Genomic DNA, 16,680 nt, shown 5'->3' with positions numbered 1-16,680 from the left:
AGCCTTCACTTGATAAGAACTGCCTACCCTAGATTCAAAAAGCTTGGGAGAGTTTGGCATGTTCATATCCATTAAAAGAACTTTGAGAAAAGTTGCTCAGAAGAAATAACTGTCTTGGGAACTTAGACTACTAAGCTACTTAAACACTTTCCCACTTCTCCTTTCTCTGCTAAATGCATAATATTTAGAGGGAATAAAAAAAATACAGCTGGTCATGGAATAATGTATGCGAAGCTGGTCTGTCTCTTTTCTGACTTATTTCTTCTACTGTGCGCCATGTAAATAATGAAATAAATGCAGGTGAGACTGATTTTGCAAAGATACTTTCAGCAATCAAGTCCAAAAAATAAAGCTAGTCATGCAAATTTGACTGAATAAATGCATAAAATAAGGCATAATTGAAGTGGGATGAAAAATTCTATTTCTCAGTGAAACACTACAGCTAATAATGTATAAAGCAAATAATAAAGCTAGAGTATAAACTTAGTTAAAAATATTGCCCTAGTCTTCATTTACATATATAAACACTGCATGTCAAACCATTTGGTTACATGACCCAATGGGCTTTGGATCTGATTCTGCCATCTTACATTGAGGAGAAACTCACTCTGAAGGTCGTTTCAGTGGGACTTACCACAGAGCAACACATTATTCCGTTTAATTAAGTAAAACAAAATCTGGTCTTAGTAATTCAACACAGTTGAATGATTGTATGCATTATTGGTACTCCAGATGCGTTATCCAGGTATTTCAGAGGATTCTGAACTAATGTTTTATTTATTATTATTAAAACACATTTATCATGGTAGTGCCTTAGGGCCAAGCAAGAGTGGGACCCCATGGTGCTAGGCACTACACAAATACAGAGTACTAGATCAGGGGTCGGCAACCTCTGGCACGTGGCTCACCAGGATAAGCACCCTGGAGGGCCGGGCCAGTTTGTTTACCTGCCGCATCCACAGGTTTGGCCAATCATAGCTCCCACTGGCTGCAGTTCGCTGCTCCTACCTCCTCCCCACCAGTTGACTCAATTGGAAAAACAGCTAAAAGGCTCTTACATAAGGCAGTTTCTTCTGGTTAAGATGCCTTGTTAACATTTTTGGCACACAGGATTACCCCATCAGAAGGGTCCCAAAACAGTCAGGGACAGGCACTGATGGGATGAAGAACTAAAATCCTACTGTCAATGAGAGGAGGTCTGTTGCAATCAGAAGGATGGACACACCACTGAGAAGAGATGTCCAACAATCAGAGAATGTAGGCACTAGAGCACGACAGGTCAGCTAAGGACCTACTGGCCCTAGAAACAGGCATTCCTGTGAGGATCCAGTCACTAGAGAGACACCAGAAAGAGTCAGCTAAAAGATCCTGAAGGGCTGCAGTGGCATCAGATCATATAAGATAAGTAAGAGGGACAAGTGATTCAAAGGAACAGGAGGCTGTTACAAGCCAGTAGACACAACAGCCAGAGAGCCTAGAGAGATCATCACAGAACAGAGAATAATTCAGAGACCAGCCCCACAAGGAAGGAGGAGATGGGTAATTCCCAGGGTGGTCACCTGTTGAGGAGACCAAATTATCTTTAAGAAAATGTAAACAACTAAGTTTGTGGTAAAGATGAGACTCCAATTTGGCTATATGTTAGCAACTTCTGGACGAAGGAAAACAGATTGGGGTCTGGGCATCAATAATTTGTTTTAAATGTTTATATTAAAATGTTTTTAAATAGGGATGATGTATCATGATCAGTGGAACTGAAGTCAGGGGGCCCATGTTCCTTGAAGGGCCTGTTAGTGATGGCACACCAGTGGACACAGGGAATGCTATGGAGTTAGGCTGAAAGCAACTCAGCCACATGGAGAGACCAGTGCACAGGGTTTAATAAAGCTCCACTTCTTCAATTTAACCTGCATTCAGCATCACTCTTTGCAAATTAATCATTTCCTACTGGCTGGAATCTCATGTATGAATGTATGCTTTTCAGAATTTTTTAAAATGGATTTGGAATCTCTCAGAAAGGATAATTTTAATCATGTTCACCATTTACAGACAGGATTGACTGATCCACATGAAAGACTGGGATATTTTCTAGCTAGATTTGTGCTTTGTAAACATAGGGAATTAATTATTCACCTGGCTGTAGAAAAAAGTAACCAAAATAAAAAATTAGGGCTGTCAAGTGATTAAAAAAATTAATCACACTGGTACACAATAATAGGATACCATTTATTAAAATATTTGTGGATGTTTTCTACATTTTCAAATCTATTGATTTCAATTACAACACAGAATACAAAGTGTACGGTGGTCACTTTATTTTTAATTTCAAGAATTTGCACTGTAAAAAAAAAAAAAACAAACAGTATTTTTCAATTCACCTAATACAAATACTGTAGTGCAATCTCTTTATCATGAAAGTTGAACTTACAAATGTAGAATTATGTAAAAAAAAAAACTGCATTCAAAAAGAAAAAAACGTAAAAGTTTAGCGCCTGCAAGTCCACTCAGTCCTATTTCTTGTTCAGCCAATCACACTCAGACAAGCAAGTTTATTTACATTTGCAGGAGATAATGCTGCCCACTTCTTGTTTACAATGTCACCTTAAAGTGAGAACAGCAGTCTCATGGCACTGCTGTAGCCAGCATCACAAGATATTTATGTGCCAGATGCGCTAAAGATTCATATGTCCCTTCATGCTTCAACCACCATTCCAGGGGACATGCGTCCATGCAGATGACGGGTTCTGCTCAATAACAATCTAAAGCTGTGTGGACTGATGCATGTTCATTTTCATTATCTGAGTCAGATGCCATCAGCAGAAGGTTGATTTTCTTTTTTGGTGGTTTGAGTTCTGTAGTTTCTGTGATTAATTTGAACAAGAGTGTTGTCAGGCTTAAAATGAACAATAGTATTGACAGTATTAGGCCTAAAACTTCCAGAAACTTCATAAAGTGAGCATTGTAGTATTAGCTTTAAGCAGCAAGCTTTGCAAAAGAAAACAGACTTGTGGTCAAGACACTCTGCTACCAGTTACCACATTATGCTAACTCCTGTAAAGTGAGATAAGTTGTACCCCCCCGGGCACAGTTTGTCTAGCCCACATTGACCATATTTAGAACATTTGGCTATTAGACAAACCACAGTTGAGACAATGGGCTATATGGATACAAGTTATCTCCTTGTGCATAACTTATAAAACTAAAACGACAATTGGCTACAAGAAAATAAGCATGAATTATACAGCCAACTCTAATCACATTAAAGATTTGGCCTAACCCGATTGGTTGACCTGCTTCAAAACACAGCGGGCAGATAAGAATAAATGTTTAGAGCCTCAGGTGAGCGTGCGTGTGTGTCTTGGTCTAGGATGTGGTTCTCCTTGACCGTCTGACCCACACCCCCTGAACCGAGGAAATCTGAATCACACCGACTATCTGTACCTGGCCAATGCAAAGAGCGGTCGACTAAAGGGTAACATATTCTCGGCAAGGTAAGGTTTTAAAGTAAAATAGTGTGGCTGCATGAAGAATAAGGTAACAGAGTAAAGAAGTCTGGGTTGCTCAAGCTCTTTTGATCTCAAGTTGTACTGACACTATAGTATTAAGAATGGTAGTGTCAGGATAACTTGATCTCAGATTATATTAACACTGCAGTATTGAATAGTAGTAAAAGTTTTACTTGTACTTGTGCTGGTTTTCTGAGTTGCATTTATAGCCATAAGTCATTAAAAGCCTTTCTTGAGGAATAATCAGTAGTTTTAATTTCTTTATATGGACACCACTTAACCTCATTACATCTCTGTTGGGTGGTGGGAAGTAGTGATCACCCAAAGCCCCATTTGGGCCCTGATGTGTGTCCCCTTCTTCCTATATCTCCGCAGTTTCCACATAGTAATTTTGCTCTTTTAAGACTTTTTAAAGCATGCTCCAAACCTCGTCCTCCTCAGATTTTGGAAAGCACTTCAGGTTCTTAAACCTTGGGTCAAGTGCTGTAGCTATCTTTAGAAATCGCACATTGGTACCTTCTTTGCGTTTTGTCAAATCTGCAGTAAAAGTGTTCTTAAAATAAACAACATGTGCTGGGTCATCATCCGAGACTGCTATAACATGAAATATATGGCAGAATGTGGGTAAAACAGAGCAGGGGACATACAATTCTCCCCCAAAGAGTTCAATCACAAGATTAATTAAAGCATGGAAGCATGTCCTCTGGAATGGTGGCTGAAGCATGAAGGGGCATAGGAACGTTTAGCATATCTGGCACATAAATACCTTGTAATGCCAGCTACAAAAGTGCTATGCACACTTTCTGGTGATATTGTAAATAAGAAGAGGGCAGCATTATCTCCTGTAAATGTAAACAAACTTGTTTGTCTTAGAGATTGGCTAAACCAGAAGCAGGACTGAGTGGACTTGTAGGCTGTAAAGTTTTACATTGTTTTGTTTTTTATTGCAGTTACGTAACACAAAAACAAAATCTACATTTGTAAGTTGCACTTTCATGACAAAGAGATGGCACTATAGTACTTGTATGAAGGGAATTGAAAAATACTATTTCTTTTGTTTATCATTTTTATAGAGCAAATATTCATAATAAAAAATAATATACATTGATTTCAGTTGCAACATAGAATACAATATATATGAAAATGTTGAAGAACATCCAAAATATTTAATGAATTTCAATTGGCATTCTATTGTTTAACAGTGCAATTAAAACTGCGATTAATTTTGATTAATTTTTTAATCGTGTCATGGTTCCTTCCCCACTCTGAACTCTAGGGTGCAGATGTAGGGACCTCTAAGCTTAATGACCAGCTTAGATCTGGTTTTACTGCCACCACCCAAATCATTTAAGAATTATTTGGGAAACTATGTCTGCCTTCCCCACAGACTATCTCCCTCCCAGTAGCCTCGAGAGACTTCTCCACCAAGTTCCTGGTGAACACAGATCCAAACCCTTGGGTCTTAAAACAAGGAGAAATTAACCATTCCTCTTCCTTTCCCCCCACCAATTCCTGGTGAGTGTAGATCCAACCCCCTTGGATCTTTAAACAAGGAAAAATCAATTAGGTTCTTAAAAAGAAGGCTTTTAATTAAAGAAAGAAAGGTAAAAATCATCTCTGTAAAATCAAGATGGAAAATAATTTTACAGGGTTATCAGACTCATGGAGCCCAGAGGAACCCCCTCTAGCCTTAGGTTCAAAGTTACAGCAAACAGAGATAAATCCTCTTAGCAAAAAAGAACATTTACAAGTTGAGAAAACAAAGATAAAACTAACACACTTTGCCTGGCTGTTACTTACAAGTTTGAAATAGGAGAGACTGGTTCAGAAAGATTTGGAGAGCCTGGATTGATGTCCGGTCCCTCTTAGTCCCAAGAGCGAACAACCCCAAAACAAAGAGCACAAACAAAACCCTTCCCCCCACCAAGATTTGAAAGTATCTTGTCCCCTTATTGGTCCTTTGGGTCAGGTGTCAGCCAGGTTACCTGAGCTCTTAACTCTTTGCAGGTAAAAGGATTTTGGTGTCTCTGGCCAGGAGGGATTTTATAGTATTGTACACAGGAGGGCTGTTCCCTTCCCTTTACAGTTATGACAAATCGCGATTAATTTTTTGTAGTTAACTGTGAATATTTGACAGCCCTATAAAAATATTTTCTTTCTTGAACAGCTCTCACAATGGGAGAAACTATTTCTGGGTGAAAAAAGGAAACTTAAAATATTTCAGATATGATGTCACAACCTGCAAAGCTTAAGATTGCCTAGAATAAAAAAGAAATGTTGTTACCAAAGTTGGCAACTTGGAAAATTTCCTAACTACTGACAAAAAGAAATGCAGAAATGAAATGAAACCAGGAAGTTCCAAAAAAAGTATACCAGCTACACTTAAAATGACTAGAACAGGGCAGTGCAGAGAAGACATTCCACCTCTTGACTTGTAATACACACAATTGATGGTTTTACACTCAGTTCACGTTCTGCTCTGTTTGACTAGGGACAAAACAATAGAGCGATCCCTAACCAAACAAGGAAATGGGGCCTTTGTTCAGGTTTTACTTTTTAATTGTCTTTAAACAGACTAAGCTGGGGAAATTTCAGCAAACGTGAATGATTTGGAAGGCTGTGTGTGTGTAAAAATAGAGGGTGATAGCTGAACCTCTTGTAGCCTTCACTGTAGTGCAATCACTGTAGTAAAATATTAGTGAGATCATTACTAGGCAATCAACTATATGTTTTTTGGCGCTCATAAGAGAATAAGAAAACAAGCTCTCAAGTATGAAATACTGCTCAACTCTAACTCTACCATGCATACCATCCTAACAAAATATGCCTCACTTAGGAAGAGAAATGCTTTCCTGCAGATATTAGAACTCAAATATCTCTCAGCAACAATCTAGAGTGAGAGGAGACTTAGCTCTGGTCTACACTGGGGCGAGTGGGAATCAATCTAAGTTATGCAACTTCAGCTATGTGAATAACGTAGCTGAAGTCGATGTACTTAGATCGTCTTACCATGGTGTCTTCACCGTGGTGAGTCGACTGCTGCCACTCCCCCATCAACTCTGCTTGCGCCTCTCGCGGCACTGGAGTACAGGACTTGATGGGAGAGGACTTGGAGGTCGATTTATCGCGTCTAGACTAGACACGATAAATCAATCCCTGCTGGATCGATCGCTGCCCGCCAATCATCCGACAGGCAGTGTAGACATACTCACAGTGTCGTACATAAATTTTCTGTAATTAAAATTAAATCAAAACTATCTTTGAAAATGAAAAACTGCACCCTCGATAGGATTTAATTATCCTTCTAAAGTCACCTTTGTGCTTTTAACATACTGTATTAAAATGGACCGATTTAGAGCATAAGGAGTCTAACTTAAAAATTGGAAACCAGACAAAACAGAAAGAGTTGACAAAGATACACCTCTACCCCGCTATAACGCGGTCATGGGGAGCCAAAATTCCCTACCACGTTATAGCTGAAACCCCGTTATATCAGGGTAGGGGCCACAGGGCTCCGGTGGTGATTTAAAGAGCTCTGGGCTCCAGCTGCTGAGGGGAGCCCCAGGCCCTTTAAAACGCCAGTGGAGCACCACTGCCATAGCCCCGGGGTAGGAGTGGCAGGGCTCCAGCAGTGATTTAAAGGGCCTGGGACTCCCCACAGCAGCCAGAGGCCCAGGTCCTTTAAATCGCTGGCAAACCCTGCTGCCGCAGCCCCGGAGTAGCAGCTGCGGGGCTCCAGTACTGATTTAAAGAGCTCCGGGCTCCAGCTGCTGTGGGGAGCCTGGGCCCTTTAAATTGCCAGCAAGCCCCACTGCCGCAGCCCCAGGGTAGCAGCGGCAAGGCTCCAGCAGAATTTAAAGGGCCCGGAGCTCCCTGTAGCAGCCGGAGCTCCGGACCCTTTAAAGCGCTGCCAGAACCCCGCCCCTACCACACTATACACAAACCCATGTTATATCAGGTAGCATTATAACAGGGTTGTCATAAACAGATAAGTAAGAGTTAATAGAACAAAAGCTTCATATCTCTTTTGCCTGGAAAGGGTTAACAAGAACAGTGAGCCTGGCTGTCACCTGACCAGAGGACCAATCAGGGGACAGGATACTTTCAAATCTTGAGGGATGGAAGTTTTGTGTGTGCTGTTAGTGTTTGGTGGTTGTTCTCTCTGGGTTCTGAGAGTGACCAGACGTGCAACCAGGTTTCTCTCCAATCTCTCTGATACAGTCTCTTATATGTCCAGAATAGTAAGTACTAGGTAGATAAAGTGAGTTAGGCTTATGTTTGTTTTCTTTATTTGCAAATGTGTATTTGGCTGGAAGGAGTTTAAATTTGTATTTTGCTGAAAGGATTTTAATTTGTACTTGTATACTTAGGCTGGGAGGGTATTCCCAGTGTCTATAGCTGAAAGACCCTGTACCTACTTCATCTTAAATTTACAAAGATAATTTTTACCTTTGTTCTTTCTTTAATTAAAAGCTTTTCTTGTTTAAGAACGTGATTGTTTTTTTTTTTTTAATCTGGTGAGACCCCAGGGGACTGGGTCTGGATTCACCAGGCAATTGGTGGGGAAAAAGGAGGAAAGGGGGAGAGAAAGGTTAATTTTCTCTCTGTGTTAGGATTACTTGCTCTGTCAGGGAGAGTCTGGGAGGGAGAGAGAGAAGGAGGAGGGGAGGTAAATTTTCCTCTCTGTTTAAAGATTCAAGGAGTTTGAACCACAGTGATCTTCCAGGGTAACCCAGGGAGGGGAAGCCTGGGAGAGGCAATGGTGAGGGAAAGGGTTTACTTGTGTTAAGATCCAGAGGGACTCGGCCTTGGGGGTTCCCAGGCAAGGTTTTGGGGAGACCAGAGCGTACCAGGCACTGGAATTCCTGGTTCGTGGCAGCGCTACGAGTACTAAGCTGGTAATTGAGCTTAGAGGAATTCATGCTGGTACCCCATCTTTTGGACGCTAAGGTTCAGAGTGGGGAATTATACCATGACAAGGGTAGAGGTCTATTTGCTTTCTCGGTCGCAGCTGGACTTGAAGGGCTTTCAAGTAAGTGATGGGTTTCTCAGTGGAATTTTATTAATCTGAAACAAAATTTGAGGCTCCAATAGATTAAGTGTACTTATAGTATGATTACGCTTCAAAAGAAGCACAGTATGGGCCTGATTTTCCACTACTTTGTGTTTTCAGCTGTGCCCAGCATGCACAGAATGCTGCCAAATCAGAACTTCTGTGTTTTATGCTCACTTTTCACTGACGGTGCAAAGCTGTGAAGAATGAGAGCTTTCATATTAGATACTGCCACTCAAATCAAAATTTGCCACTTCCTTTAGTACCCCCAGGCCTTACAAAGGGGGAAGTTCAAAAGTAGATATGTGTGGAATTACAAAGTAGAACAGCAAATCTATATTACGACAGTTATTCAGTAACTAGTGCCTGTCACAGGTAAGGCGAGTTCTAACTTCCGTTCTAAAACCTCTTTTTTCAGATGTTCATAATTTTTGGATACAAATTTTTTTTTAGCTAAAGTTTTCCATGCTTGGACTCAGTGAATGGAATGTTCTGCAAGTTTGAACCTGGGCTAAGATTGAGCTGATCTGTGGCATCCTGGCGCTTCTCTGAAACTGGTCTCATGATCCAGAATCTCAGCTTCCATTAAATAGTTCAGTTTACAGATGTAATGGTTATGAAGAAAACTTAAAAAATGTGACTCATGTAACTGATGAAAAGATGTTTACAGAGAATCTGGAACAATAGCTCTGAGTAGTGTGAACTGCCCAATTCCTGTCAGTAAAGAGCTAACTCAGAAGCCTAGGGCTAATTCAAGTGTCAGAACTGGTAACTGCTTGCTCCTCATGTAAGAAAGGGGAGGGGAATCACAGAGCTACACAATTTACTGCATGTGATGTCTCATTTAAGTGCTACAAGGGGTGGTGTTTTAGAGTTACCGCTACTTATGCCCTGGTTTGAACAAAGTTGGTTCAGTTTTGTCTTGAATTATGGGTGTGAACGCGTATATGAGTTGGATGGAAGGACAAGGGTGGGGAAGAACACCCAACTGTTCCCCACATACGCTAAATGGACTTTTTTTCACATAAGTAACAGCTCAAATTAGAATCACTATGCTAGGCTTGTTTTATTAACTCACTGAGATTTAAGGAAGAGACCAACTTAAAGTTCTAAGTATTTAAAGTCAGAATTTTTAACACATGTACAGCAAAATATTTTATTAATTCCTAAGTTGGAACACCCAGGGGGCATGGCAGATCTTAAAGCACACAAGCTTTGAATCAGTCTAAACTCCAGCTCACAATTTGAGGTGACCTAATTTCTAACAATAGTAAGGAAGCCACAGCAGCATAAGTGGCTGCTCAAGCTAACCCCACCCACCTGGAACCCTGGGTACATGGTCCAGCAGCTGCCATGCGATGAAAGCTAGTTCAGGTATGTGAACCCCAGCTTCCATCACACCTCTCGACTGCAGAGTAGACATACTCACAATGTGGTTCTGCCTCCTAGTGTCTGGATCACATAGAGGTTTATGAATCCCTACAACCTTTGAGGTGACAAAATTGGCAGCAGAGGCTCATGCTTTTAGATCCAGAGATGTAATTCCTGCTGCAGATAACCCTCTCAATGGTGTCATATTACATTATATTGAGTTTTCACATGAGATGAACTACACCACTATAGTTATACCAGTATAACTCACTGTGTAGACACTCTTACTCAGAATTACAGCAACCTTTTTTTTCAGTGTAGCTGAATTTGTGCATTAACAGTATTATTTCAAATAATGTCCAAATTGGGAGTTATACCAGTATAGTAATGCTGGTAATATAGATATGCCCAAAGTCTGCTCCATGGAAGGCATTAGGACTTTTGCTATTTACTTTAATGGGAGCAGATGGCAGCCCATAATAAGGCCATGACATACATGACAGCTGTTCCAGACAGCAGGAACTACAGAAGAGGGGAAGGCTCTTGCATCAACAGCGGAAGTATGTGGAAAAGCTTCTTTGTGGTCACAGATATATTGAGAATAAGATCTAATAATTAAGCATTTTAATATCAAAGTCTGGGGTGAAATCCTGGAGTCATTGATGCCAATGGCGAAACCCTTATTGACTACACAGGGGTCAAGTTTTTCCCCGCACTGTCTAGTGTTCATGTCTCTCTTTTAACCCCTACAGATTTCTCTATGCCCAAAAGAAATTAACAAATTGTGCAGAATTCCAGTTTGCTGCAGAAGGTGAAGAAGCCGTTATAGATCAAAATTGGTGAATAAAGACATGAAATCAGAATAGGAATTTGCTTTAAATCTCCTGATGAGGAGGGACAACAGGATAAGAGAAAATGACAGTGACAAGAGCCATACCTCTCCATCTCCCTTGTGCAGGGAACCTGAGGGCTCAGAAGGCATATCTGGTGAATGGAAGCATCCAGAGGTCACTACTGTGTTCCCGCACTGATTGCCCCAGAGGCAGGGCCGGCTCCAGGCACCAGCTCAGCAAGCAGGTGCTTGGGGCAGCCAAGGGGAAGGGGCAGCATGTCAAGCTCTTCGGCAGCAGGTCCCTCGGTCCCTCTCAGAGGGAAGGACCTGCCGCCAAAGAAGAAAGTGGTGCGGTTGAGCTGCTACTGATCGCGGCTTTTATTTTTCCCCACTGCCTGAGGGGGGCAAAAACCCTGGAGCCGGCCCTGCCCGGGGGGTAGGGGTGCTGGAACAATTTGTATAGTGGGGGTGCTGAAAGCCATTGAACCAAACTGTAAACCCTGGATATGATGGAAACCACTTCAGGCCAGGTGGAGCAGCAGCACTCCCAGCACCCGTAGTTCCAGCACCGACTCCTGGGATTCTGTTGAGGTTCTTATATTGCCCCATCACCATGGTAAATCAGCACATGATGGGCTCCACTGTTACCAGTCAATAGCTTCCTTTGCAGCTGTCATACATTTCTGTGAGGGGATCTATTAGTCCTCTAACTCTTTCTCTGGCCAAACACCAGGGGTAGATGCATTGCCCCCTCTCCTCCTGCCTCTGTGCAGAAATGTCGGTGCACTGCCAAACAGGGCAGGGCTCGCCTGCCAGAGTGACTGCTGAGTTTGCTGAGGGGGCCTCTCCCTTCTGGAGGGCTCCATGGATGCAGAACCCATCCAGGCTGTGAAGCTCTGATTGGGCTCCCTGCCTAGGTCAGGGTTTGGCTCAGATATTGCACTTGATTGAAATAATTCTCACCATTTCTACCTTAAATGATATAAAATTATTTTGAAAACAAAACCAAAAGTTTGTTTGTATGTTTCCTAAAGAAAGGGGAGAAAAAATGACACAGGAACTGGGTTTTTTTTTTTGAGTAAAGTTTTTGCAATTCACCTTAGAAATATATAAAGATACTTTGAGCACAATAGCAATAGTGACAACATTAGCTAGAATACAGTAGCACCTAGTTGTGTTTTCAGATGCTTGATTTTGATGTGACTTTTAAAACATGTACACCTAGGTTCTTCTCTGCATTACACCTGTACTAAGACAGAGTAACTCCCTTAATGTTAATGGAGGTACTCTGCATTCCCACCCACATGACTGAGAACAGACTGATCCACCACTGCTAGTAGCTTTTCACTCTTAATATAGGCATATTTTCCATCTGAATAAAGTTAAATTTCTGGATTGCTGAAGTATAATTAAACACAGATAGAGTAATCTTGGAATAGCTCTAAATTACATTATTTTAAATTAAAAGCTAGTGGGTTAGCAACAGGAAAAGATTAGGTAATATATTGTAGTGTTTTAAACATTATATAATTTGAAAAAAAATCCAAGAAAATCCCAGAATTGGAGTGAAAAATGACTCAAAATCTTCACTAATCTTTTTGTGTGTGGATAATTCAATGTTTGCTTTACGTAGAACAATTTTCCTAACTTCTTTTGAGTTACATTATATGGGACAAAACATGAAATACACCAAAAAATACCTTTACATTTTTCATAATATTTCCTCTTAATGTAGAATGGACACCTTAAAAAAGTTTTACTGTCTCCCACATCCTAAGTAGGAGGAATACCTTCTCATAACAGTAGCACTTTGCCTAAAAATCAGTAAAAAGAACATTTTAAAAGTGTGCCCAGTGTACAATGTATTTCAAATTACCATGGTCAAGTGTGTGTTTTATATATGTGCTCACACTGACTGCTTTTTGCATGAAAGGATTCCAGTACTAGTTCATAAAAACGCTTGCAACATAAACTATGGGCCAAATATTCAGAGGGGCTAAACATTAGAACTTGTACAAAAGAGATTTGTGTAAGCTCTTTGGAACGGAGACCATCTACCACTCTGTGTTTGTACAGGGCCTAGCACCATGGGGCCCCACTCTTGGTCGGCCCAAGGCACTGCCGTAATAAACATTTTAAATAACATAAGGCTTGGCAGGATTTGGCTCCGTAACAACCAGGCATATTTTTAGTTATACTGCTGGACAGATATTTCTTTAAGATTTTAGTTCCGGAGGCACAATATACATTTGTATTGACAAAATAATGACAGTACCTAGTATAACATGCATGCCAAGTCTTGCCAAATGCTTCACAGTATGATAACCAATTCCTTTAGCACCTCCAGTCACTATAGCGACATTTCCATTTTGTGTAGGGAAAACTACATGAAGAGAAAAAAATAATGCATTAATTCACAGTAGCAATACAGATAAGGATATAAGGTACATATTATAAATACATACATACACTCAACTTTGGCCAATAAAAAATGCAACAACAAACCTGGTAGGCAATTAAAGGAACATAATACTTACGTTTATCAACCACAGTATAATTTTCTAGTATTAATAGTTCACAAAAGACTGAGGCTGATGACACACAAATGATAGATGTCCAATTAGAAAAATGTAGTCGTTTCTATTTGCATGCATTCTGTTGTTATTGTTGTTGTCCTGCAACAATCTGTCCTTTACGATTTTCGGCTTAACTATTTCTATTGTCTAAAGACACATGGCAGCTGTTGCAAGTCAATTTACAGGTTGTTTATTTAGTCAAACATGCATACAGAGATAATATAAGAATTTTTCAGTAAGCAGCATGATATCCTTCAGACCTTTTGGAAAGGGGTTCTGTATTTGCTTCCCCAATAATAGGGAGCAAAATCACAATAAGCTGAAAAAGAAAAAACGTAAAAACAAAATTCCTGGTGTCCACTTCCCAACATTTCTGTACTCTAGTCTATAGAATATAAAAATATTAAAAACATATAAAAACATATGTCACTTTAAATATTTGAGGGTTTATCTGCTTTAGTCTATATTTTGTTCATTAGGAGCAGAACTGTGCAACTCCTACTCGCATAAGTACATAAGAACGGCTACAGTGGGTCAGACCTTGGTCCATCTTGCCCAGCATCCTGTCTCCAACAGTGGCCCATACCAGAGCTTCAGGGGGAGTGTACACAACATGACAATTATGGACTGATCCACTTCTGTCTTCTACTTTTGGCTTCTGGCAGTCAGAGGTTTAGGGTCACTCCAAGCATGGGGTTGTGTCCCTGACCATCTTGGCTAATACCCATTGATGGACCTATCCTCCATTAATGCATCCAGTTTGAACCCAGTTATACTTCTGACCATCACAGCATCCCATGACAATGAGTTCCACAGGTTAGTTGTGTGACAAAAGAAATTCCTGCTGTTTGTATTAAACTTGCTGCCTATTAATTTCATCAGGTAACCTCTGTTTTTTGTTTTGTTTGAGAGGGTAAATAATACTTCTCTAATAATTTTTTCTACGCGTTCATGATTTTATATACCGCTATAATGTCATCGTCCCCCTTAGTCATCTCTCTTCTAAGCTGAACAGCACTAATCTTTTGAATCTCTTCTTATATGGAACTGTTCCATACCCTTAATTGTCTTTGTTCCCCTTCTCTGAAACTTTTTCCACTTCCATTATATCCTTTTTGAGATGCGGCAACCAGAACTGGACACAATATTCAAGGTGTGGGCGTACCATGGATATAGTGTAGGCATGTTTTCTGTCTTATTTTCTATCATTTTCCTAATAGTTCCTAATATACTGTTAGCATTTTTGATCACTGCTGGGCATTCAGCGGAAGTTTTCAGAGAACTATCCATAGTAACACCAAGATCTCTTTCTTGAATGGTTAAAGCTCATTTAGAACCTATCGTTGCACATCTATAGCTGGGTTTTTTTTTTTCCAATGTGCATTACTTTGCACCTATCAATGTTGAATTTCATCTGTCATTTTGTTGCCCAGTCACCCAATTTTGTGATATCTCTCTGTAACTTCTCACAGGTTGCTTTGGACTTACATATCTTCAATAATTTTTACTGTCTGCAAACTTTGCCACCTCATTTTTCACTGTTTCCAGATCATTAATGAACATGTCAAATAGCAGAGGTCTCAGTACAGATCCTTGGAGGACCCCGTTGTTCACCTCTCTACTGTGAAAACTGACAGTTCATTCTTACTCTTGTTTCTTATCTTTCAACCAGTTACTGATCCATAAGATGACCTTTCCTCTTATCCCAGGGTTACTTAGATTCCTTAATAGCCTTTGGTGAGAGACCCTGTCAAAGGCTTTCTGAAAGTCCAAGTACACTTGATCGACTGGATCCCCCTTATCCACATGCTTGTTGATTCCCTCAAAGAATTCTAACAGGCTGTGAGGCATGATTTCCCTTTATAAAAACCAGGTTGACTTTTCCTCAACACACCATGTTTATCTGTGTGTCTGATAATTCTGTTCTTTGCTATCGTTTCTGCCAATTCATCTGGTACTGAAGTTAGACTCACTGCCCTGCAACTGTCAGGATCCCCTCCGGAGCCCTTTTTTTAGAAAATAAGCATTTAGCTACCTTCCAGTCATCTGCTACAGAGGCTGATTTCAGCAACAGGTTATGTAGTACAGTTAATAGTTCTGCAATTCTATATTTGAGTTCCTTTGGAATTCTTGGGCAAATACCATCTAGGCTTGGTGACTTATTTCTGTTCAGTTTACCAGTTTGCTCTAAAGCCTCTTCTATTGACACATCAATTTGGGACAGTACCTTGGCTTAATTAAAGGGACTTTTTATGTGGATAGGGATTACATCAATGTGGTTTAAAGGTTGCACAATCAAGCCTTATATGAAAAAACCCCAACAGCAGCAACAGAAAAGAAATTCCAGCTAAACAAGAAGAAAGGTTGAACAAGCCATGACTTCAATTTAATTGCTTTGGGGGAAAAAAATAAATTACAGCAATAAAATAAAATCAGAGGTGTGAGGAGCCTTTCAGGGTAAGAAAATGCGGCATTTGTAAAGTTAATAGGGTTTTTCTCTCTTTTGAGAGTAAACTACTGGATGCTCAGGAAGAAAAATTGTGTTGAATATTTTAGTCTGCAGCAGTCGTGTCCCTACGGAGTGGAGTAGATACCACCACCTTCACAGTCAGTCCCTGCCCTACCAGTCATTTCTCAATTCCTACTGAGCTGTGAGTGCTCACCTTCAATCAGCCTGTCATGCCAGCCTCCACTACCCCATTTTCAAACAAATATATGTGCACTTTTCCCCGTGCTGCCCCACATGGTTTGGAGGCACTCTCCATAAACATTGACAAAGCTACCTCATTATCCACCTTCAAATTCCTCCTGAAAACTCCTTTGCGGTCAGGTCTATAAAAAACTTGACAACAGTGAGGCTGCAAGTGTGCCAAGACCACCACATACCATGCTGACCAATACGGTCTCATTAATTGTACTTCCCCATCTGTCTGTCTCCATCTGCTGTCTTTTATCTTATTCTTAGCTTGTAAGGCCCTGTTTGTACAGCAGCTAGCTCCAGGGAATCCTGTTCCATGACTCGTGCTGCAAGGCACTAGTATAATACAAAGAACAAATAAACAATAGTCTCACACTAGCTCAAAAAGCAGCAGGCTTTGATCTGTCCAACAGTTATCTAACTTTGTGTTACCTAAAAAGGAACCCCCTAAAATGTAGTAACAGTCCCATATTTTTAAGTAGTCTTTAAACACACTACTTGTGCTGCTCCCATGAGTTCTCTCTTCCCGTACACATATTGGGTAAACCCTGGCTTCACTGAAGTCCATTGCAAAACTTCCATTAACTTCAACAAGGCCAGGAGTTCCACCCTTGGTATCTTAAATTCACAATTTTCCTTGTAAC

General features: G+C 40.5%; 1 protein-coding gene across 6 annotated transcripts in view; it reads right to left on the bottom strand.

Moving 5' to 3' along the window:
- Positions 1–16,680, bottom strand: part of ZBED1 (zinc finger BED-type containing 1) — a 254,154-nt gene that overhangs the window by 178,652 nt on the left and 58,822 nt on the right. For 5 of the 6 annotated variants that reach the window (XR_007770959.1, XR_007770954.1, XR_007770957.1 and 2 more), the window contains one exon: positions 13,038–13,145. Coding sequence is in view for 2 of the 6 variants with exons in the window: in XM_050933119.1 (XP_050789076.1) it covers positions 13,038–13,145 (108 nt within the window). In the remaining 4 variants the exon portion in view is untranslated. Of the gene's footprint in view, positions 1–2,258; positions 2,862–13,037; positions 13,146–16,680 lie in introns of those variants that run through there. The other variant, XR_007770958.1, reaches the window with a different exon arrangement.

This window comes from Gopherus flavomarginatus, chromosome 1, assembly GCF_025201925.1.
Source record: "Gopherus flavomarginatus isolate rGopFla2 chromosome 1, rGopFla2.mat.asm, whole genome shotgun sequence".
In the NCBI taxonomy this organism is placed as follows: Eukaryota; Metazoa; Chordata; order Testudines; family Testudinidae; genus Gopherus; species Gopherus flavomarginatus.
Note: the sequence above shows the minus strand (reverse complement) of the source record. Positions and strands in the feature narration are given on the sequence as shown.